General features: G+C 40.9%; 1 protein-coding gene across 1 annotated transcript in view; it reads left to right on the top strand.

Annotated features, from left to right (window-relative positions):
• cep295 (centrosomal protein 295) overlaps positions 1 to 22,792 on the top strand; it is a 187,738-nt gene that overhangs the window by 45,210 nt on the left and 119,736 nt on the right. Inside the window, exons 10-13 of the mRNA XM_043691513.1 lie at positions 7,495 to 7,752; positions 8,506 to 8,612; positions 11,064 to 11,366; positions 19,920 to 20,020. Coding sequence (XP_043547448.1) covers positions 7,495 to 7,752; positions 8,506 to 8,612; positions 11,064 to 11,366; positions 19,920 to 20,020 — 769 coding nt within the window. The remainder of the gene's footprint in view (positions 1 to 7,494; positions 7,753 to 8,505; positions 8,613 to 11,063; positions 11,367 to 19,919; positions 20,021 to 22,792) is intronic.

Below are 22,792 nucleotides of genomic sequence, written 5' to 3'. Positions count from 1 at the left end.
AATGTTGATAGGGGAGGGGAGGGAAACATATCCTTGGTGGTGGGGTCTGTTTGGAGGTGGCGGAAATGACGACGGATGATAAGATGTATATGGAGGTTGGTGGGGTGGTAGGTGAGGACCAGTGAGGTTCTGTCCTGGTAGCGATTGGAGGGGGGGAGGCTCCAGGGCAGAGGAGCGGGAAGTGGAGGAGATGCGGTGGAGAGCATCGCCGGGCCCCAGCTATGCCTGTCTCTTTGTTGGCTACGTAGAACAGTCGATCTTCCGTAATTACACCGGCACCACTCCCCACCTCTTCCTCCGCTACATTGATGACTGCATTGGCGCCACCTCATGCTCCCGCGAGGACGTTGAGCAATTCATCAACTTCACCAACACATTCCACCCTGACCTTAAATTTACCTGGACCATCTCTGACACCTCCCTCCCCTTCCTGGACCTCTCCATCTCCATTAATGACGACCGACTTGACACTGACTTTTTTTTACAAACTCACCAACTCCCACAGCTATCTGGATTACACCTCTTCCCACCCTACCTTCTGCAAAACTGCCATCCCGTGGGTGGTGTCACGAACGTAGATGGTAAGTTTCTGGGCTAAGTGAGACAGGGCCATATTGAGATAGGAAGAGGTGAGTTCGGTGGGACAGGCACTGGATGAGACAGTGAGTCGACCGGGGCGGTTAGGTTTGTGTATCTTCAGAGGGAGGTAGAGTCGGGCAGTGCAGGGTTCACTGACAATAAGGATGGAAGATGTGATGAGTTGTGGATGGTCTGGGAGATGATGGTTTGGTGAAGGGAGGTGAGGGTTGGTAAAGGGAGGTGAGGTTGTGATCAAGGGGTAGTAGTAGGAAATGTCGATGAGTTGCCTGGCTTCAGTGATATAGAGATCGGTGTGCCACACTACCACTGTGCCCCCATTGTCTATGGATTTCATGGTAAGGTTGAGGTTGGAGTGGAGGGCTGCACGTTGAGGGTAAGAAGTTGGAGTGGGTGTAGGGGCTGGACAGGTTGAGGTGGCCAGTGTCACGGCAGCAGTTTGAAATGAAGAGGTCAAGGGTGGGTAACAGGTCGGCACTGCGTGTTCAGGTTGATGGGGTGTATTGGAGGTGGGCGAAGGGGGCCTCGTTGGGTGGGGATGTCTTGGTTGAAAAAGTGGGCGCTGAGGCAGAGGTGGCAGAAGAAACATTCAAGGTCGCAGAGTGTGTTAAACTGATTAACCTGGGGCCATCGAGGGATAAAGGTGAGGCCTTTACTGAGGACTAAATGTTCGTCCTCAGTTAGGGGGAGGTCTGGAGCATGGCAGGGTGAGGGCGGGAGTGGAGACAGTTGCTTGAGTGGCTGTAGTGTCAGTAGTGATCTCACCAACTGAAGTGACGCTCACAAAGGAGGCAGAAGTGGAGCTTATATCCGTGTTAACAGGGGCGGAAGTGATGTCACGAGTGATGAGGCTGACGTTTCGACGCCTGGAGGAAGAACTTCTCATTTTCTGCCTTGGGACATTGCAACCACATGACATAAATGTGGATTTAAACAGCTTTCTCATTTCCTCTCCTCCCACATTATCCTAGTCCCAAGCCTTAACTCTGGTTGCTGAGTATGTCTGGGGGAGTTTTGTCTTCTCCATGAAGACAAACCAGTCAATGACACTTTGTCTTTCTGCCATTTGTGGGGGTGGCGGCAGGGGGGAGCGAGAGAAATACACAAAATTTATAAAGGGAATAGGTAAGCTAGAAGTAGATGGGATGTTTCCACTGGTAGGTGAAACTAGGACAAGAGGGCATAGCCTCACAATTAAGGGGAGCAGATTTAGGACTGAATTGGGAAGGAACCTCTTCACCCAGAGGGTTGTGAATCTGGAATTCCCTGCCCAGTGAAGTAGTTGAGGCTTCCTCAGTACATGTTTTTAAAGCTAAGACAGATTTTTTGAACAGTAAAGGAATTTAGGGTTATGATGAGAAGGCAGGTAAGTGGAGCTGTGGCCATGAAGAGATCAGCAATGATCTTATTGAATGGCGGAGTGGGCTCGAAGGATCAGATGGTCAGCTCCTCCTATTTCGTATGTTCTTACAGTCCAGCAGGTTTATTTGAAGCCATAAGTTTTCAGAGCGTGACGAAGGAGCAGCATTGAGAAAGCTTGTGATTTCATATAAACCTGTTGGACTGTAACCTGTTGACGTGCGACTTCTCGCTTTGTTACAGACTGTGTAGTATTCGTTAAAATGCTAAACATTGCCTGTCAGCCAGCAAATATTTTTCGCAATCTACTATAGCCACTTGACCCTCTTGCTTCCATAGTTTCCTGTTGGATTCAAGACCTTTAATTTCTGCAATATTGTCATCAAACTTTGTGAGATTCCATCACATTGGTTGCTTTTTCCCAAAGGCTCGTGTTACAGCAAGGTTTGTAATTATCCTTTATTATTGCATAAAGCAGCCTAATTCCTAGTTTGTTGTTCAAATTACTGCTTCAGTAACCGATCTCAGGCACACTTCAGGAATTCATCCTCTGCAACATTACTTAGTTTAGCTAATTAGTTTACCTAGGCAGTACGTAAATTGAAGTTTTCTGTTATTGTAATAATACCTGTATTGCGTTCAGCTTGAATTTTATGTAGGAACTAGAAACAGGAGTGGGCAATTCAGCCCCTCAAGCTTGTTTTGCAATTGAGTACAACCATGGCCAATCTCATCTCGACCTTAACTGCTCCACTTTCCTGCCTGATCTCCGCATTCCTTCAATCTGTCTATCTTTTCACATCTGCTTAAAACCCTGGCATCGACCACATTCTGGGTTGTGAATTCCACAGATTCGTGAGCCCTTTGAGAAAAGTAATTTCTCTTTATTTCTGTTTTAAGAATACTTTCATTATCCTGATACTGCAATCTGTCATTCCAGATTGCTGCACGAGCAAACGTCCTCTCTATTTTTTGTCAATCCCTTTAGCATCTTGTATACCTTAATTACATCTCCTCTCATTCATTCATTCATTCTTGACTCCATAGCTAATAGATCATGTCAAATAGGAATAGGAGGAGGCCGTTCAGTCTCTAGACCCTGCTCCATCATTCAATCGAATTCTGGCATCCCTCATTCCCTTTTTCCTGCCCTTTCCCTAAACCCTTGATTTCCTCCACTGATCAATAATCTATCTAACTTCGCTATAAATGGACACAAGGAGTAGCCTCCACAGCTCTCTGTGTCAAGGAGTTCTAAAGGCATTTAGCCCTCTGAGAAGAAATTCCTCCTCATCTCAGACATAAATTGGTGCCTGTTTATTCTGAGACTATACCTCTGGTTGTCGACTCTCCCATCAGGGGAAACATCCTCTCAGCATTTACTCTGTCAAACCCTTTAAGAATCACACATGTTTGAATGAGATCACCTCTCATTCTTCTGAACTTGAGTGAGTGTAGAGTCACAATCTGTTTAATTTTTGCTAACAAGACAATCTCTCCATACTAGGGATCTTCCTGATGCCGCCTTTGAGCTGCATCCAATGAAATAGTAACTTTCCTTAAATAAGAGGACCAAAATTATGCTCTCCAGCACCTTTTATAGTTGCAGTGAGATTTACTGACTCTTGTACTCCAAAACTCTGAAAATAAGGGTCAAGATTGCAGAGATTTTTTAATTAACCTGTTCAGAGATGTTATTGCACATCAGTGGAGCAGGTGGGACTTGAATCTAGGCCTCCTGGCTCAGAGGTAGGGGCATAACCACTATGCCATGAGAGCTTCCAGGCCAACCTTCCTGATTACCCACTGTAGATGTGTGTTTCTTGTGCACAAGTAGCCCCAGGTTTTTTGTGTTGTAGCGTTTTATAGCTTATCCCCATTTAAGCAATACTCTATTCTTCTGTTCTCCTTTCCAAAATAAATAACTTTACATTTTGCTATGTACTCCATTTGTCAGCTCTTTGCCCACTTAATCTATCAATGTCTCTAAACTTTTTGTATCCCTGTCACAACTTGCTTTTCTAACTATTTCTACCAGGTGGGTCATTACATATGTTTGGGGGCTCTTGTCAGGATTATTTTGAAGCTTAATGAGGATTTGGGTGTGCTATTTGTAAATGATAAAGAGAAACGAGACACCAGGTTCTGAATAGCACATGAGAAATGGCATTGGAAATTGAAAAGAACCTCTTGTAGGTAGCAGAATTGTCCCTGACAGTATTGAGTGAAATTACAGAAGCCAGATAAGTTGAGTTCATTGGCTTTGTATACCAAATTTAAGAAAGTGAAGCTAGTTGAAGCATTAGCACACATTTTGGTTTAGTAGAAATGAGTCACCAGGCACTCTGGGCAGTGAAACATTGGAATCAAGTAATATTTAGATACAGTTAAAGCAGCTTGAATGTGAGAAATCAAAACAACTTGAAATCAAGAAGCTGGAGATTTGAATTCTAAAGGGAGGAGGAAGATGAACAAAGGAAATTAGAAAATTAGAATTGCCAAGTGAGAGAGAACACCAATGTAGGCTTAAAATAGTCATAGAGATGTACAGCATGGAAACAGATCCTGAGGTCCAACTCGTCTATGCCGACCAGATATCCTAACCCAATCTAGTCTGCTTTGCCAGCACTTGGCTCATATCCCTCTTAAACTCATCTTATTCATTTACCCATCCAGATGCTGTAATTGTACCAGCCACCACACTTTCTCTGGCAGCTCATTCCATACACCTCCATCCTCTGAAAAAGTTGCCCCTTGGATCTCTTTTAAATCTTTCCCCTCTCATCCTAAACCTGTGCCCTCTAGTTCTGGACTCGCCCATCTCTGGGAAAAGACCTTGTCTATTTACCTTATCTATGCCCCTCATAATTTTATAAACCTCTATAAGGTCACTCAGTCTTCAACACTCCAGGGAAAACAGCCCCAGCCTATTCAGCATCCCTCCTATAGTTCAAATTCTCCAACCCTGGCAACATCCTTGTGAATCTTTTCTGAATCCCCCCCAAGTTTCACAACATCCTTCCGATAGGAAGGAGACCGGAATTGCATGCAGTATTCCAAAAGTAGGCTAACCAATGTCCTGTACAGCTGCAACATGACCACCCAACTCCTGTGCTCAATACTTTGACCAATAAAGGAAAGCATACCAAATGCCTTCTTCACTATCCTGTCTACTTGCGACTCTACTTTCAAGGAGCTATGAATCTGCACCTCAAAGGTCTCCTTGTTCAGCTACATTCTCCAGGATCTTTAGCATTAAGTGTATAAGTCCTGCTCTGATTTGCTTTTCCAAAATGCAGCACTGCAGATATTTTCAATGACAAGTATCTCGTACTGATGTGGGATAATCTTGAGTTGTAATCCAAACCCCAGTAAAACAAAGTTTACAAAAAACAACAAAGAACTGCGGATGCTGGAAATTGAACCAAGACAAAAATGCTGGAAAAAAACTCAGCAGGTCTGGCAGCATTTGTGGAGAGAAAGAAGAGTTTATGTTTTGGATCCAGTGGCATCTTTCAGAGCCATTTACATTTTGAGAACTAAAAATTTGAAGAAAAGGACTTATTGGCATCCTTCATATTTTTAGAAAGAAGTGAGACAAGTAATTGGCCCATGCAGTCTGTGTTGACAGGGAAAGGGCTGGACATTTATGCTTCAGTGTCAGAAGTGATTTCTTGGCTTTATGATGCTGTAATAAGAGCAGATTTGGCTGCATGTGAATTGATGCCTGAGGCATATTGGCAAGGTTTCAGAATTTTAGAAACTGTTTGAGCAGATCCTACATTGAATTTGATAGGGTGAGGCAAAGTAGATTTGACATGGGTGTAAGCAATAAAAACTGAAACTATGCATCACTTCTTTAGAGAAATTATTCTTTAGAATTTGAAATCTCACTACCTCCTGTCATAAAAATTTATGTTGAGGACCAAACTGCTAGACAGGCAGCAGTTGTGAATAACGGTTGTGTTGATTCATAAAATTAAACCTTTTTCTGTTGCCCACATAAATTCAAAGGAATAGGAACTGAAGCTAAGTAGCCAAGCTAAAGTAGGATAGCTGGGACTGCCCTCGGGTAATCTCAGATTAAAAAGATTACTGAAGGCTCAAATGTTTCCACTGTAACAAAATGAGACACATTCTTCAACTTCCAGCATTTTGAAAGAAAGACTGAAGGGACTTAACTGACTTCATGAGTCCAAAATGGAAAGCAAAAGCAAAAGGCAATGGATCAAATTTATAATTGGAATTATAGGAAACCGAGGTAAACGCTGCTCGGAGTGTAGAAGAAGCACGTAGGTTGGATGAGAAATACAAAGGCTCTTTTACCTGAAGGGACGATAAATCCCCTTTTTCTTCAAATGAGGCATATAAGCCCATGGCAAAGCGATACAGGAGCTACTCAGACTTTCTTGTTGGTGAAGGATTTTGTTGTCCCTGCAGAGTTCAGTGTAAGCCAAAGTGTTAGAAAATGTATAAAATTTTCCAGGAGATCATCAGTTTGAGTATAAAAACAATTGAAGTCAACTCTCCATTATCTGTAGACACTGGGAATTTTGGAGAGCTACCAACAGACTTTTAAGGGACTCCATCAGGTTCAAGTTTAAGGCATGTTTTCCCAGATACCCACAAGATTTGGGACATAACTCCTGAAGTCCAGATTTGTTCTTTTAAACCTATGTTGTATTCCCTCCAGCGGCAATATATCCTTTGTAAGGTGTGGTGCTGCTGGTGCTCAGTACTCCAAGTGGATTAAACAGGGTTTTGTGTATCCTCAGCGTTGTGATTACTCCAGTTCTTTAGATCTGAAGGTCTGCATTCCATTAGCTTTCTTGATTACTCTCTTCACCTGTTTGTGATGTTTAAAGATCTGTGCACCTGAATTCCAAGTCTGTTTGGCTATCCACTGTATTTAGTTTCATAACTAAACTTCATACTATCTTTCCTATGTAGATTACGACAGTGTATTGGATCTGAAGGCATTTCTTTAAGTCCAGTTGTTACACTTTATGGATGCAAACATGAACTGGGAGAAGGTGTCATAGAGCCCTACAGCATGGAGACAGGCCCTTTGGCTCAAACTGGTCCCTGCCAACAAAATGTAATTCCACGCTAACCCCATTTCCTTGCGCTTGGCCCATATCCATAAACGTTTCCTATTGATGTATTTGTCCAAATGCCTTTTAAATGTTGTTAATGTATCAGCCTCAACCGCTTCCACTGGTACATGGAGTAGGCCATTTGAAACTTTGAATCTGCTGTGTTATTTAATCAGATAATGCTGATCTCAATTGTAACTTAACTCTACTTTCCTGCCCTACTGCTGATAACCATTCACACTTTGCTTTCCAGTAATCTGTGCACCTCTGCCTTTTAAACATTTTGAAAGGTTTTGCTTTTTCTGAATTTTGATTTTTTTTATGTACACTAATGTTCAACTGATTTTGTGCCATTTGTATTGATTTTCAATCAGGCAGATGAAGCAATTAATAAAATAGTATAGGACTTTGTAACTAATCATTTCTTTCTGCTATTTTTAAGATCTAGGTTTGGTAGCATCCAGTCAACCTTTTACATGCCAAAGTAATGCAGCCTTGAAGAAACTGTTGACCAAGATAAAGACACAGAGGGACCATTGTTCAAAACCTGAACCAAAGTGTATGAGCAAAGATATGACCATTGAGTCTGGGTCAATTACCAGTGGAAAAAATGATCAAAGAACTTTAATGAAATCCACAGCTAACCATTTAAGCGAAGAGCATCTAGAAATACCGTCAGTGCTGATTCAAGCCAATAAACGTGAGTCCAATGGCCTTTATTAAGTTTTTTTTTGATTTTCCTTTAGAATTTTAGAATATCTTCCCTTTTTTTGTCATGTACTCAATTGTGGGAGTACAGTGAAAAGTTTACAATGTCACAAGGCGCCATCTTAGGTACAAATGTTTCTCTTGTTAGACACAAAATAGAGAAATAAAGGAGAAAAAGGGAAAGAAAAAGTTCCATTACTTTACAGTTATTCATTAATGTAAGTTAGAAAATAAGCATGATAGCATTTCTATAAAGGACCTCAAGTAGATCACCATAGGGGGATTCCACACGTGGCCTGACAAGGCTCCCAAGCCGCTGACCGCTGCATAGGTCTTCAAGCCAACAACCATTCCCACTCCTCTCGGGCCTGCAGTCCACTCTGCATCAGGGATAATCACCAAAAAGAGGGGGGGGGTTTTAAAAAAAGAGAGAAATAAATAGAAGGAGCAGAGGAGCTCCGACTGAAGGCTCGTTTTGCCGTCATCTTGACCAGTAAATTACATTTTGTAAATTGCACTTTTGTCCAAACATTTTTTTGGTTCTTTAATTTTGTATCATTAGTTAACGTATCATTTGTAGTTTTGTCAGAAATCTTATTTTAGCATCAATTGTTGGACAGAATTTTGACCAATCTCCATTTGATATATTGTTCATTGGATTGAAATTAATTACCTTATGAAGTACACTGATATCATGTACAACATATATTTATGATCCATAATCTATCCTGTTGTACTTTTCTAGAGCAAAATGAAGTTTGTGAAGATGCCATAAAGGCTAGAAGTGCAACCTTGTGTCACCCAAAAGAGCAAGCAACTAGAACTAGATCTGAAATAGACAGAAGGAAACAAGTATGTTTACAGAAACTCAAAGGAAGAGTCTTCGCTAAGTAAAGGGTTATGTTTTCTTTGTGCTCCCTCCCATCCCTCAAGAAAAGCTCTTCTGGTCTGTTGCAAAGTAAAAGTTCTATTATAACATGGGTTGCTTTTTAGCTGGATCACCTATTCTCACCTACTCACAGGCCTATTATTGCATAATGGGTTTCATTCAGTAGAGCTCACCCATTTTATCCTACTCTCTCAATTCTTATCATTTATTCAGCTTTTAGATTAGATTAGATTCCCTACATTATGGAAACAGGCCCTTTGGCTCAACAAGTCCACACCGACCCTCCGAAGAGCAAGCAACCCACCCATCCCAATTTCCCTACCTCATATTTACCCCTGACTAATGCATCTAATACTATTAAAAATGTAGCATGGCCAATTCACCTGACCTGCACATCTTTTGGAGTGTGGGAGGAAACCGGAGCATCCGGAGGAAACCCACGCAGAATGGGAAGAACGTGCATACTCTACACAGGCAATCGCCCAAGGCAGGAATCGAGCCAGCTCCCTGGCACTGAGAGATAGCAGTGCTAACCACTGAGCCAAAGTGCTGCCCATTCTTCTGTCCTGATGTGCTATTCCTAATCTCCCTGTTACCCATCCCCGATTCATCTTCAAAATAAGTACCACTTTTTTTTTTCTTCTTTGAAGAGTCGTTCAAAATGTTAATACTGCTGTCTACCCACTGATGTTGCCAAACCACCTGAGTTTTACTGGAAATTTCTGTTCTTGTTTCAGATCTCCAGCATTCACAGTTCTTTGAAATTGACTTGTGTCCTGTTGCTGGCAACATTTTTTATTATGATGCAAAATTTGTTGTCTTGATGGGAGGAAAATATACAGTTTGAGTTCTTTAATACATATAATTGGGAAATTGTTGTGATTCACAGTCAAAATTCACACAAATATCAGGTTATAGTCCCAACGGGTTTATTTGGAAGTACAAGCTTTCAGGGCGCTGCTCCTTCCTCAGATTGGTACTGATTCACAATTATGGTCACTCTGTGAATTAATCATGTGAATGAATCTTTAGCTCTTAATTATGCTGGCAACCTAGCTGAAAATTTAACAAGAAAACCCCTAAAGTTCCTTAAAGGCTGTGTTTTCCTCTTCATGGTTTGCTTATAATTTTGGGCTAAGAGAGGAAGTCGGTGTGACTGCACTATTTATCTGATTTCATTTTGCTGGGTTAAATCACTTTTTTTTGCTTTAGTTTTGCACTGTTGCCTTCTGAAACTCTTATGGAAGTGTTAAAGATGCACTTATTTTTCTCTCCTTAATTAAGCTTCAATTATATCTGTCACATTCATGATGAGGCGTAGTATTTCTCTAGAAATATTTTCGCTGTTACAAAGCTCCTCTCATTTGCTAGTATAGGACCACCAGTACCATTCCTTTCAATGGAATAATCTTGGAATGAGCACTCTTGATGTTGTATTTATTTTTGAAATTGAAGCTTCCTTTGCATTTCAAGAATTCCATTCATAATTTCCATCCTTGTGTTCAAATTCCTGTGATTTTTTTAAATATAAACTATAACCTGAGGGGCTAGGTGGTCTACCCCTGTTCGCAGTTACTGTAATTTACTAGCAGTACTACAATCCTGTTCAGATTATCTTGGTAGTCATGCCTTTAGGCTACTAACCCCAACAATTTGCACTTTCTCCCCTTAATCTACCTACTTTTCTTTAATCTTTTTTAAGCTGCTGCTTCAAAGTACCGACAATTGGATATTGATCATCACTTCCAATAGCTAGATTGGGCGGCACGGTGGCACAGTGGTTAGCACTGCTGCCTCACAGCGCCAGAGACCTGGGTTCAATTCCCGCCTCAGGCGACTGACTGACTGTGTGGAGTTTGCACGTTCTCTCTGTGTCTGCGTGGGTTTCCTCCGGGTGCTCCGGTTTCCTCTCACAGTCCAAAGATGTGCAGGTCAGGTGAATTGGCCATGCTAAATTGCCCGTAGTGTTAGGTGAAGGGATAAATGTAAGGGTCTGGGTGGGTTACGCTTCGGCGGGTCGGTGTGGACCTGTTGGGCCGAAGGGCCTGTTTCCACACTGTAATGTAATGAATGTAAATATTTAAATGAAGAAAGGGGTTTTTGGTGCAATATGTGATAGAAATTTGTGCTCATTGTGTGTGGTGAGGTGAACGTTTTCTTCAATAGTTGCATTTCTAATGTCTAGGATATCTCAGTCCTGTTAAGGTACAATAAAACTTTTTCCATATATCCAAACCTCAAAATTCTGAAAAGGTGATGAATTGAGTCAATGTTCCAACCTATTGTGCTATCTCGTCCTTCTCAATCATTTTCTATGAAATGGTTATGAAAGACAAATAGAATTTATTAATGAGTGTTTGATATCAATGTATCTTTGGTATTTTACCTGCCTATACTCTTTTATTTTTCATTAGTTACATGAATTAGAATACAAAAAGCAACAACAGTTGCATTTGATCTGGCAATCAGGACAACAGAAGCTGAATCTAGAACCACAAGTGCAAGGCGTTCAGTTACAGCAGCAACAAAGTGAAGAAATCCGAATGCAAGAAAGAGTGAATAGCGACTTGGAAAAGCGGTCACGGCAGCAGGATGTGCAGACAAAAGAATGGTTAAGATGTCAGGAGCCAAGGAAAGAAAATACCTTGTACGAACAAAGTACTTGGAGATCCAAAGCTGCACAGGTGGTTAAAGGAAACCCACATGTGAATACTGAGGTAAGTGAATTGTTGCATACCTTAAATTGTGATGACAAAATAAAAATCATTATTTATTATCTAAAAAATTTGCAGTCCTAAACGGTGATAGCAAACTTGATATTATTTACTTTCATAGCATTTGGATCCCTATCATTGAAATGAAAAGAAGAAAAAAATTGCTGATCAGGCTGGTTCAACATGCAGTAGTACTTCACTGCTTGTGAGATTGTGTTGAATGCGTTACCATAAATGTTTGTTATAACTTTGAAAAGGCCAAAGGATTTGAAGATGTGGCATTGTAATTAGCTTGTTTCTGTAGAATCCTTTTGGAATGCTTTCTGCTAGTTAGAGCGAAGAACAAAGGCATTGTGTTATAAGAAAACAAAGTTAGTTCACACAGCGTAGCCCCCTCAGAAGTGACTGTAATTAGGCAAATGTACCTTAGGTACTTTGTATTCTTTCTGGTTAATGTCTTCAATGGCTCTCACTGATGCACAACCTTAATTTGTAGGCCTTTTTTGCCACCATTGTAGTAACAGCAAATTTTATTTTTCTGGAGCTTTGTTTATGGACTGCATTTGAAAGAAAGATGGTTTAAAACCAAGGATTGTGGACGGAATTAACCGATCTGTTATAAAAAGCATACTAGTGAAACTGATTATAAGTTAAGTATACACTGCTTTATTCAAACGGAAGGGAAGCAGTTTGTAGACTCTTGTACCAGCCAATTGCTGATTGGCTTGTGGAGTTATGATCAGTTGTGGATATTAGTTTTACAATCATCTGGATGGCCTTTGGAAAGCTGAATGGTTGATAGTCTTTTTCTCTCTTCAGTTTTTAAAAATAACCTAAAGCCAGTTTATTTTCTCCCAACAGTTGTTGTAAGCTACTTCTGTTAGCCAATAAATTAAAGACTCTCATTTTCAAACAGTTTCACAATATATCCTGTAAAAAAAAAGTCACAGCCAGAATGAAAAGATCCAAGAACTGAAGGTATTGGGGAACTAAAACAATAGTTCAATCCAATCCTGTGTACTGGTGCTATTTGAAATGTGTTTCCCGGTTATTTTTCCCGCTGCCCGTAACACTATATTTTCTTGATTTAAAAACAAGAAGAACTGTAGATACTGTAAATCAGTAAAAGCAATCATTCGACCCAAAACGTTAACTCTGATTTCTCTCCACAGATACTGCCAGACTTGCTGAGGTTTTCCAGCAATTTCTGTTTTTATCATTTTTTTAAATTCTGTCTGTGTGAGAGAGAGGTGGGATTTAGTAAGGATCTTGGGAAGTGGGGGGTAGGTGTTGGCTACATTGTGTTAATGGTTCATAGTTGTTTACCTGTAGCTAGAATTTGAACTTGTAGTAAAATATAATTCTGATGAAGTTAGACTAATTAATTAAACTGCATTTATTTCAATGCAAGGGGCCTCATGGGGAAGGCAGATGAACTCCAGGCATGGTTAGGAACATGGGACTGGGATATGATAGCAATTACAGAAACATGGCTCAGGGATGGGCAGGACTGGCAGCTTAATGTTCCAGGATACAAATGCTACAGGAAGGATAGAGGAGGAAAGAGGAGGGGGGGGGAGTGGCATTTTTGAGGGATAGTATTACAGCTGTGCTGACGGAGGATATTCTTGGAAAAACATCCAGGGAAGTTATTTGGGTGGAACTGAGAAATAAGAAAGGGATGATCACCTTATTGGGATTGTATTATAGACCCCCTAATAGTCAGAGGGAAGTTGAAAAACAAACTTGTAAAGAGATCTCAGCTATCTGTAACAATAATAGCGTAGTTATGGTAGGGGATTTTAACTTTCCAAACAGACTGGGACTGCCATAGTGTTAAAGCTTTAGATGGAGAGGAATTTAAGTATGTCCAAGACAATTTTCTGATTCAGTATGTGGATGTACCTACTAAGAAGGTGCAAAACTTGACCTACTCTTGGGAAATAAGGCAGGGCAGGTGACTGGAGTGTCAGTGGGGGAGAACTTTGGGGCCAGCGACCATAATTCTATTAGTTTTTAAATAGTGATGGAAAAGGGTAGACCAGATCTAAAAGTTGAAGTTCTAAATTGGAGAAAGGCCAATTCTGACAGTATTAGGCAAGAACTATTCCCTGGGTTCAAGGAGTCCAGAACTAGAGGCCATTGGTTTAAGGTGAGAGAGGAAAGATATAAAAGGTACCTAAGGGGCTACCTTTTCATGCAGATGGTGGTACGTGTATGGAATGAGCTGTCAGAGGAAGTGGTGGAGGCTGGTACATTGCAATATTTAAGAGGCATTTGGATGAGTAAATGAATAGGAAGGGTTTGGAGGGATACGGGCCGGGTGCTGGCAGGTGGGACTAGATTCAGTTGGGATATCTGGTTGGCATGGACGGGTTGGACTGAAGGGTCTGTTTCCATGCTGTACAACTCTGACTCTAAGTACAGAGCTATTCATATTTTCTGTGAATCTGGTTCTATGTGACAGGTAAATTAGGAGCCCTACATAATTTTTTTTATTGAAGAAATGAAGTCTTTTGTGATGACTCTGGAAATAGTGGAGCTTGATTTGCAGCATGATGCCCCAATAAGATGTCAACCATCTTATTAGTAGCAACACCCTTCAGATGTCTCATTTCATCTGGCAGTTGCGTGACCTTAGACATATGTATCTCCTCGTGTTTATCATATATGCCACATGATCTCACTCATCTTGCCTTTTGTCCCATCCTGCATGCTCTGCCCACTCGTCACCACACTCTGCCTTTTACAACCCTGGCAAAGTACTGTTAAGGTTGAATCAGCTCTTTAAATGAGTGGAAAAGCAAGTAATTACAGGCAAATTTGTCTAACCTTCTGGTGGGGGAAGAGCTGAACAGTATCAGTTGCCATGTTTTATAGCCAAAGGCAGTTGTCACTGATAAAGGGGGAATTATGGAGGTAGGCTGAAGAGTACTCCCAAAACCTTTGTTTTCAGATTCTAACCATTGACACAGACCTACAACAAAATCCTTTTTAAGAAGAAAAACAAAGCATGACTAACAAAAGTTGAAAATATGGGAATTGCTTCACTACTGCACACTGAGTGTACAAGGAAGGAAAAAAGAGATATATTGTGTTTCTTAAATTCAAAGATGCTGGTATGGGAATACCTGAGTCCAATGAATCGTCTGTTTGGAAGTCTGTCGGTTATGTCAAGATAGCAATTTGATTTTTTTGTCGGGGGAAGAGTTCAGATACTCTGGAAATACGATCGCGTGATCCACCTCTGCCATTTTGAGTCCAGGCAGGTTTTTAAGAGACAAATTTAAACTTAACAATATAGAATCCTGACAGTGCAGGTGGAGGCCATTCGGCCCATCAAGCATCTAAACTCCCACCCTATCCTTGTAACTATGCATTTATTATAGTTTATCGAGCCTGCAGTTCCCTGGACACTACAGGGCAATTTAGCATGGCCAGTCCACCTAACCTGTAGGTCTTTGAACTATGGGAGGAAACCAGAGCACCTCGACAAAACCTATGCAGACATGGAGAGCGCGAGAACTCCACAGAGTCACCCAAGGCTGAAATTGAACTCTGGGTTGCTGCCGCTGTGAAGCACCAGTGCTGACCTGTTTTGGAGCGGACCAGACCTCGTCAAAATATTTTAAAAAGGTAGCCTCAACCTTAACGTTTTTTTCTTCTCATTTTAATGCTAAATATGAGGTGCTGTGTTCTAGATGCAATTTGATTGGTCAAAGTTCTCAGCATTAAGCAAAATACAATTTATTGAAACACTATACTTAAAACATTTTTAAAAAAAAACTTGGAATAACCTAGCTCTATTAGAAAACTTAACAGAATAATATCCAATATAACACCATTCAATAAGCACACTCTTGTAAAAGACAAATTCTGAAAACAGAGCCTTGTAGCAGTTCTCGAGTCCAGGAGGAAAGAACATCAAATGACAATTCTGACAGAGAGGGAGTGTATGTAGCAGCTGAGAGAGTTTCACTGCCTTCCAACTCTGCTGAGACTCCAGCAACAACTAACTAAAAGTACTGAATCTGAGAGCTTGACCATACCCACTCAGATTGCTTCTATTGCTCTAGCTTTAGGGGAAAAAAAACACCCAAGGCTTCCCAAATTGTTATCTTCTCATAGAGTACATGACACCTGTACACCAATCTCTCAAAGAGCCACTGTGTCACACGGTTGAGAAGGCCGTTTTCTTTGGATTTCTCTTCATGCTCACTGGTATGCAGTGGTCAACAAGGATTTATTGAGGAAGTGTATGTGTCTGACTTACTTTGAAATTTTTGTAGTGGTGTGAAAGGCTCGTATGCATAATGCATTTGATATATTCCAGGTGAACTTCAACGAGGCTTTTGACATGATAGGCAGGTTAGACGATTAAAAGTCTAAAGGTTCCAAGGGAAAGCTTCAAGTTGAGTTCAAAGGGAGCCTTGTGATGGTAATTATCACATAACTAATTGTTGATGCATTTTTTTAAAACCAGATTGGGTGGTGGAATATAAGAAATAGCCCCTGAAAGGACCTATGAGGTAGACACGCTTCTTAAAAATTAACATGTGTAATGAACCTGTATAACTCCATGCCATGAACTTTCTATGGGCTGTATTTTGTACTACCCTGCTGGCTTATTTGAAGGTGTGAGTGCCATAATATCCAGCTGTTGGCCTCCCTCATTGATTACCTACTTGCCCCCAGTGTTTTTGAAAATTTACAAGAAGTGGAGAAGACCACTAGTGTCATTCCTCTGCCTCTTATTAGCAACAGGTATAAGTTCACACAAAGTGGGATGTGTGGGCTGGTGGTAATCCTCCTTGTGTGTTGTACGAGCAGCGGCCCAAACCTCTGCACGTGCTGTGGGGATTACAGATCGGTTTGCTACCTGATTAGTTGTTAAGACTCTAAAGCAAGTTTTCCCTGGAAAAAGGTTAAGTGCAATTCCTTAAAGCAATTTGCACTGATCCCAACTTTAAATTCTTGAAAGAGGTCACTGTCAACATCTGGGGGCTAGTGCCAAAATTGGGAGAAGTGTTTCACAATCTGCTCCATGGAGCTGTTTGGGTAGAGACAACAATGGCCATCAACAAGTGGCTTGACAGCACTACTGTTGACCAGGCTGGTTGAGTCCTACCAGACTGGCTGCCAGACTGCATGTGAGGGAGGAAAGACTCGACGTCCTCCCCAATCTGCCTGTAACAAATATCTGCCCATGACACTATTGGTACGTGTTGTGACTGCACATTTCTTCATGAGACCAAGTCTCCTCTTACCCTTTCCCTCCACCCCAGAACAACAAAGAAGAAAGGAGGTTATGCCAGATATACCTGAAAAGGAGCCGACAACATGGTGAGACTACCGAACTTGACAAACGTGCCAACCATCATAACTAGCAATTGATAAATTGGTCTAAGTGATTTCACAATTTGATTGTGGGCAATCAAACAACTCACTGGAGGAGGATATTCCACAAATGTCCCCAACCTCGATAATGGGGAAGCCCTGCATACCAATACAAAAGATAAGGCTGAAATATTTGCAACATTCTTCAGCCAGAAGTGTTATTTAGGCAGTCTATTTCTGCTGGACATAAGTTTGCTCGCTTAGCTGGAAACATAATCAGTGAGCCGCCGGATGAAGCACTGGTGGTATGGCCCACTTTTTATTTGTGTTTGAGTTTCCTTGGGTTGGTCATTTCCTGTTCTTTTTCATAGTGGGTGGTAACTGGGATCTAGAGGCACTAATGCAGAGACTCGAACAAATAGCTCTACCAACTGTCCAACCCAAACTTTGGGTCCGCTACGTAGATGCCACCTTTATTATCACGAAACAAAACAAATTAGAGGAAACCTTCAAGACCATCAAAGATACACTTTACTGGCATAAAATTCACTAAAGAGGAGGAAAACAACAACAAGCTGCCATTCCTAGATGTCGCAGCAGAGCGAATAGCCAATGGGGAACTTCAAACCAGTGTCTACAGGAAAACAACACATACGGACCAAATACTAAACTGCAGAAGCAATCATCCCAACATCCACAAACAAAGCTGCATTACAGTAGTATTTCAACGAGCCACCACACACCGCTGCATAGAAGAACTAATGAAGAGCAGAGGAAAATCACCTATATGGTGTATTCAAAAAGAACGGGTACCCAATGAACACGGTCCCCTGATTTCTCAGCAACAAAGCCAAGCAAGCAGACAAAACCCATCCAAAAACTCTAGTCACACTCCCCTACAACAAAGACATCTCGGAAATGATTGCCAGACTACTCAGACCTTTTGGCATCATGGTAGCCCACAGACCCACCAACAAACTAAAACAGCAATGAACTCAAAGTTTGGGAGAAGATTTGTAGCTCGGATGCTCGTTATTGTGGTTCTGTTCGCCGAGTTGGGAGTTTGTGTTGCAGACGTTTCGCTCCCTGTCTCGGTGACATCCTCAGTGCTTGGGAGCCTCCTGTGAAGCGCTTCTGTGATGTTTCCTCCGGCATTTATAGTGATACTTGAAAAACCCTACACAGTCAACAAGCAAAACTAATGTCATTTACAAAATACCTTGCAAGAACTGTAACAAACACTACATTGGACAAGCAGGCAGGAAACTAGCCTCAAGAATACATGAGCATCAACTAGCCACAAAAATACATTGTCCACTCTCACTAGTTTCCTTACTTACAGATGAGGAAGGACACCACTTCGACTGGGACAACACATCCATCCTATGACAAGCCAAACCGAGACATGCATGAGAATTCCTAGAAGCATGGCATTCCAATTGGAACTCTATCAACAAACACACTGACTTGGATCCAATTTACCACCACCTGAGACAAAGAACAGGGAATGATATCACCACAGGAAATGACATCACCAACCCAAGGAAACCAACTCAAATAGAAAGCAGACCATACCACCAGTGTTTCACCCAGATGTTACCTAGTATGGTGATGAAACATCTGAAAATGAACCTTCCAGCTCAGCGAGCAAACTTACATCCAGAACCTCAACCTGAGCTGCAAATCTTCTCAAAGCTCGCTAATCTATTTCTGCCTTCTCCCAAAGGCTGCCCACATGCAATTTTATTCACTCCATGTGATATCACCAAATAGCTGAAGCCACTGTCCTGCTGTAGAGGCTATGAGCTTTGACAGCACTCTGGCAATAAGACTGGTGCTCCAGAATATGCTGCCTCATCAGTCTACTCTTGATCAGAAAAGTGGGAAGTGTTATCAACAGTGCAGCATTTTCTTGCTGACAATCAGTTTGAATCTCACTAGGGCTACTCTTAAGATTTTGGAAATTTTTTGATCAACCACCATTTTTCTGCATATTCCAGATTGTTAATTTGAGAGGCAGTAGTTTAAACACAAAGGAAATGTACAACTTGTGACACTAACATATTACTTCTCCTGAAGCAATTCTGTAGAAGGGAGGAGCAGAAACAAATTTATCCTTACGTTTAGTGTTTTGGTGATTTTTTTTTTGTCCTTGATGTTTTGTAGTCTCTAGTGGTAAGTCTTTGCTGCTCCCTTGAACTCCTGGCCTTCTCCAGAGAAGGTGATGCCGTGTTCCTTGGCTCTCCTCTGACTCAACTTCACACCTAACCCTCTCAAAATACCATATTTCGGGTGCTGGCAATCTATGCCTCATCAGTCATCTGTCCAAATTCTTTTGACCAATGACCTCGGGCAGCCACACATGATGCCAGGATGGCTGTCTACATTCATCAGAAGATAAGTTTTTTTTTCTTCTTAGAAAGACAATAAACTAATTTTTTGAAATGATTCCAGATAAATGTGATGCCAGATAAATTGTTGTTATCACTCGAATGATTGGAGCTTTGTGACCTTTGATACCAATTTTTGCAGACCGACTTAATGCTAGATTTTTGGAAAACCAATGGCTGCTTTAACACAAGTTGAATGAAATCTCATGCTGTACTGTAAATACTTGGGAAGTTTTTTAAAGTGACCCGAATTTTCAACATCAGCTCCCGATCTCCTAACAGCCATAGATCCATGTTTTGATCAAACAGTTTCTAGAGGTGAGGTAAGTGTGATGACCCTTGATGTACGGACTGCATTTGACCAAGTGTGGGGTCAAAGTGAAAACTGGAGCCAATGGGAATTAAGGAGGAAAACTTTATGCTGTTCGGAATTGTGCCTACCACAAAGGGTTCTAGTTGTTGGAGGTGAGTCACTGCAGCTATAGAATACCTTGAGAGCTCCTCAAAGTAGTATCCCAGGCCTAGCCATCTTCAGCTGCTTCATCAGTGAGCTTTTGTCCATCATAAGGTCAGAAATGAGATATTTGCTGATGACTGCACTTTGTTCAAGGTCATTTGTCAGTTACTGAAGCTGGCTGGCACCATGATACCATGCTGAGTGGACATATAAGGTAGAAACAAAATTGTAACTGTTTCAGTAAACAGGTGTCCAATATATTTGTTTAGTGCTTCAAATAATCTTGATATTACATGTTACAAAGGAAATCAATTTTTTGAGAGTAGTTTTATTTTTGTAGGATAATTTTGTTTTTTTTTCTGTTCTCCACAGTTGGAGCATCACAAGTACTTTCTGACAAATGAGCCATCCCCAGATGATGAGCATATGTGTGCAATTCATCAGTACCAGCAGCACCTTATTGAGCAAAACAGGTAAGGTATTCAGTTACTCATCTTCTGATGTTTTATGATGCCCTTAACCATTTTTTTTTCTGCAAAGATATTTGTAAACTATTTTTGGCTCCTAATTATAGATTGCATTTGCTGATTTAAATTATTTGGATGTTTTTCAATGTACATGTCTTTAAGTTGTCTGCTAATGTGGCAATCCATGCAATGTTGTCTTGATCAATGCTTTTGAACCATAGTTATTTTAAAACCGCAACATCTAATGATATTAACACACTCCATTATTGCAGGCAAAGAAATTTCTTAGATTCACCATTTGCCTCATACTTATGCCAAAAGTCTATCACCTCCCTTTTCTCTCTTTCAGTTTTTGTTTTTGGCTGCCTGTCTTCCTTGGCTACACTGACTACTGTTTTGCTAGTCTATCTATATTCTGTTGTAGTTGATTGATATCACCTTTCTGTTAGCCAAACCTCCCAGTTCAGTGTCATCAGCAAACTTTCATCCATGCTTCAATATCCAAGGTAGTTGCATAAATAAAAACAAACAGGAATTTTAGTACTGACTCTTGAAACAGTTCACTCTTGTCTGAAAAGCAAACATTTATTTTGATTCAGTGTTTTGTCTTTCAACCCATAAGCTGACACCCTCCATTCCATAAGCCACAATTTTGTTAACTTGCCTTTTCAATTCCGTATGGGCAGCATAGTGTTTTTCCTTCTTTAGCCTTCTCTGTAACTACCTTTTAAAAATTCCATTAACCAAGTTAAACATGATCTGTGTGTTTTTAAAAACAAAGTTAGACCTCTCCAAGTACCTATTGAATTATATATTCCCAATAGACCGTCAATTCACCAGCCTGTTGGGTATGTTCTTGTGTTCTTCCTTGAATGAATGTGTTGAATTTTCCACTCTCCTCCAATTACCTTTGCCATCTGTTGGATAATTAATTAGATTATAGTCCTTCTACGGTGTCCACCCCTACTTCAATTTAGGATGCAAGCCATTCTGACTAGATGACTTATTCCCTGTCCACATAGCCAGCCTTCTTAATAGATGCTTTCAGTCCATTATCTGTATTCTCCAAATTGGAATACGTTTTGTTTGTGAATCACGAGGTGCAAATCCCGTGTTGAAACAAGGGGGAAAAGAAAAGCTAAGATTCCAGTGCAGTGCTGAAGAATTGGTGCCATTTTCATATGAAATGTTAAATCAAAGGACCATCTGCCTGTTGCGGTAGATGTTAAAGATGTGTATTCTGTAGAAGAGCTGGGGAGTTATCCCAGATTTCCTAGTTTGATACTTATTCCACAATCAATATTATGAAAAAATTACTTGCTTTGCTGTTCATCAAATTATTAAAATGAGATGCTGTGTTTCCTACATTACAATCAATGACTACATTTCAAAAAGCACTTGGGTGGTGTTGGTGACCTGAGATGTTTGGTGATTATGAAAAGTGCTATGTGTGTGCAAATCTATTCCTTTACTCTTATCTCTTTTTCAGAAAAGATCTTGCTTATATTCTTATCATGTTCACATCATAATGACTGACTAGTAAATCCAAAACCCCAAGCCAATATTCTGGGACATGGTTTGAACCCCACTATGACAGATGGTAAAATTTATTTTCACCAACATCTGGAATAGAAGACTCACTTAATTGTGACCATATAGCCACTGCTAGCTGTTATAAAAACTAGTATGAAAAAAAGCCTTTTTCCAGTGAGAAGTTCAGCTTCAGATTTTTTTTGTTCTTGGTTATGTCCACTGCAAAGCTAATCTTTGACTCTTAAACATCTGTGGGCTTATACTTGGTTGATCTATTTGACCCACGTAAATCCTCAGCACCTGATCCAGCCATGTCTTTTTGCGAGATGGACCAAGAAGGAAGTTGTTGTGAACACATTGCAGAAATACAGCCCTTTTTGGCTGTCACTCTAACATTTATCCCAATAAAATACCCAAAATAGTTTCACTCCATTGCTCTTGCTTACCTTCTGCTTATTCTAAATGTTTAAATATTTAGAACTGTCCAGTCTTTCCCTCTGCTCCGTTGTACTTTTCTGTTCCATGTTCTACTAGTGTTTTCACGTATTTTCTTATCTATTCGTGACACATCTGTAATGTGTTTACCTGGGTCCTCACGTCTCATTGGGCTTCCACCATTTCTATCTTTATTCCGTTGAATAATTACGCTGCTTTATCACGCTTTAGGGACAATATGGATGGCTCTCATTTGCCTGCAGTAAAGTCTATTTACCATAAATTTGCCCATTACTTTTAATTTATAACCATATTATAATTTGGTGTTTTCATCTATACTGTTACAGTGCTGTTTGCTTTTGTCATTGTTTTTGGATATATGCTTTCTATTTCCTCCATCTAAGTTCATCCTCAATCTTCTGTTTTGTCTTCTCATTATCCCCTTCATTCCTCCTCAACGTTGTTGTGGCTCTGTTTGCCGAGCTGGAAATGTTTGTTGCAAACGTTCCGTCCCCTGTCTAGGTGACATCCTCAGTGCTTGGGAGCCTCCTGTGAAGCGCTTCTGTGGTGTTTCCTCCAGCATTTATAGTGGCCTGTCCCTGCCGCTTCCGGTTGTCAGTTTCAGCTGTCCGCTGTAGTGGCCGGAAAATTGGGTCCAGGTCTATGTGTTTGTTGATGGAGTTTGTGGATGCTTCTAGGAATTCCCTGGCTGTTCTTTGTTTGGCTTGCCCTATAATGGTAGTGTTGTCCCAGTCAAATTCATGTTGCTTGTCGTCTGCGTGTGTGGCTACTAAGGATAGCTGGTCGTGG

Source organism: Chiloscyllium plagiosum, chromosome 6, assembly GCF_004010195.1.
Source record: "Chiloscyllium plagiosum isolate BGI_BamShark_2017 chromosome 6, ASM401019v2, whole genome shotgun sequence".
Taxonomy (NCBI): Eukaryota; Metazoa; Chordata; class Chondrichthyes; order Orectolobiformes; family Hemiscylliidae; genus Chiloscyllium; species Chiloscyllium plagiosum.
This window is presented reverse-complemented; position numbering and strand designations above follow the sequence as displayed.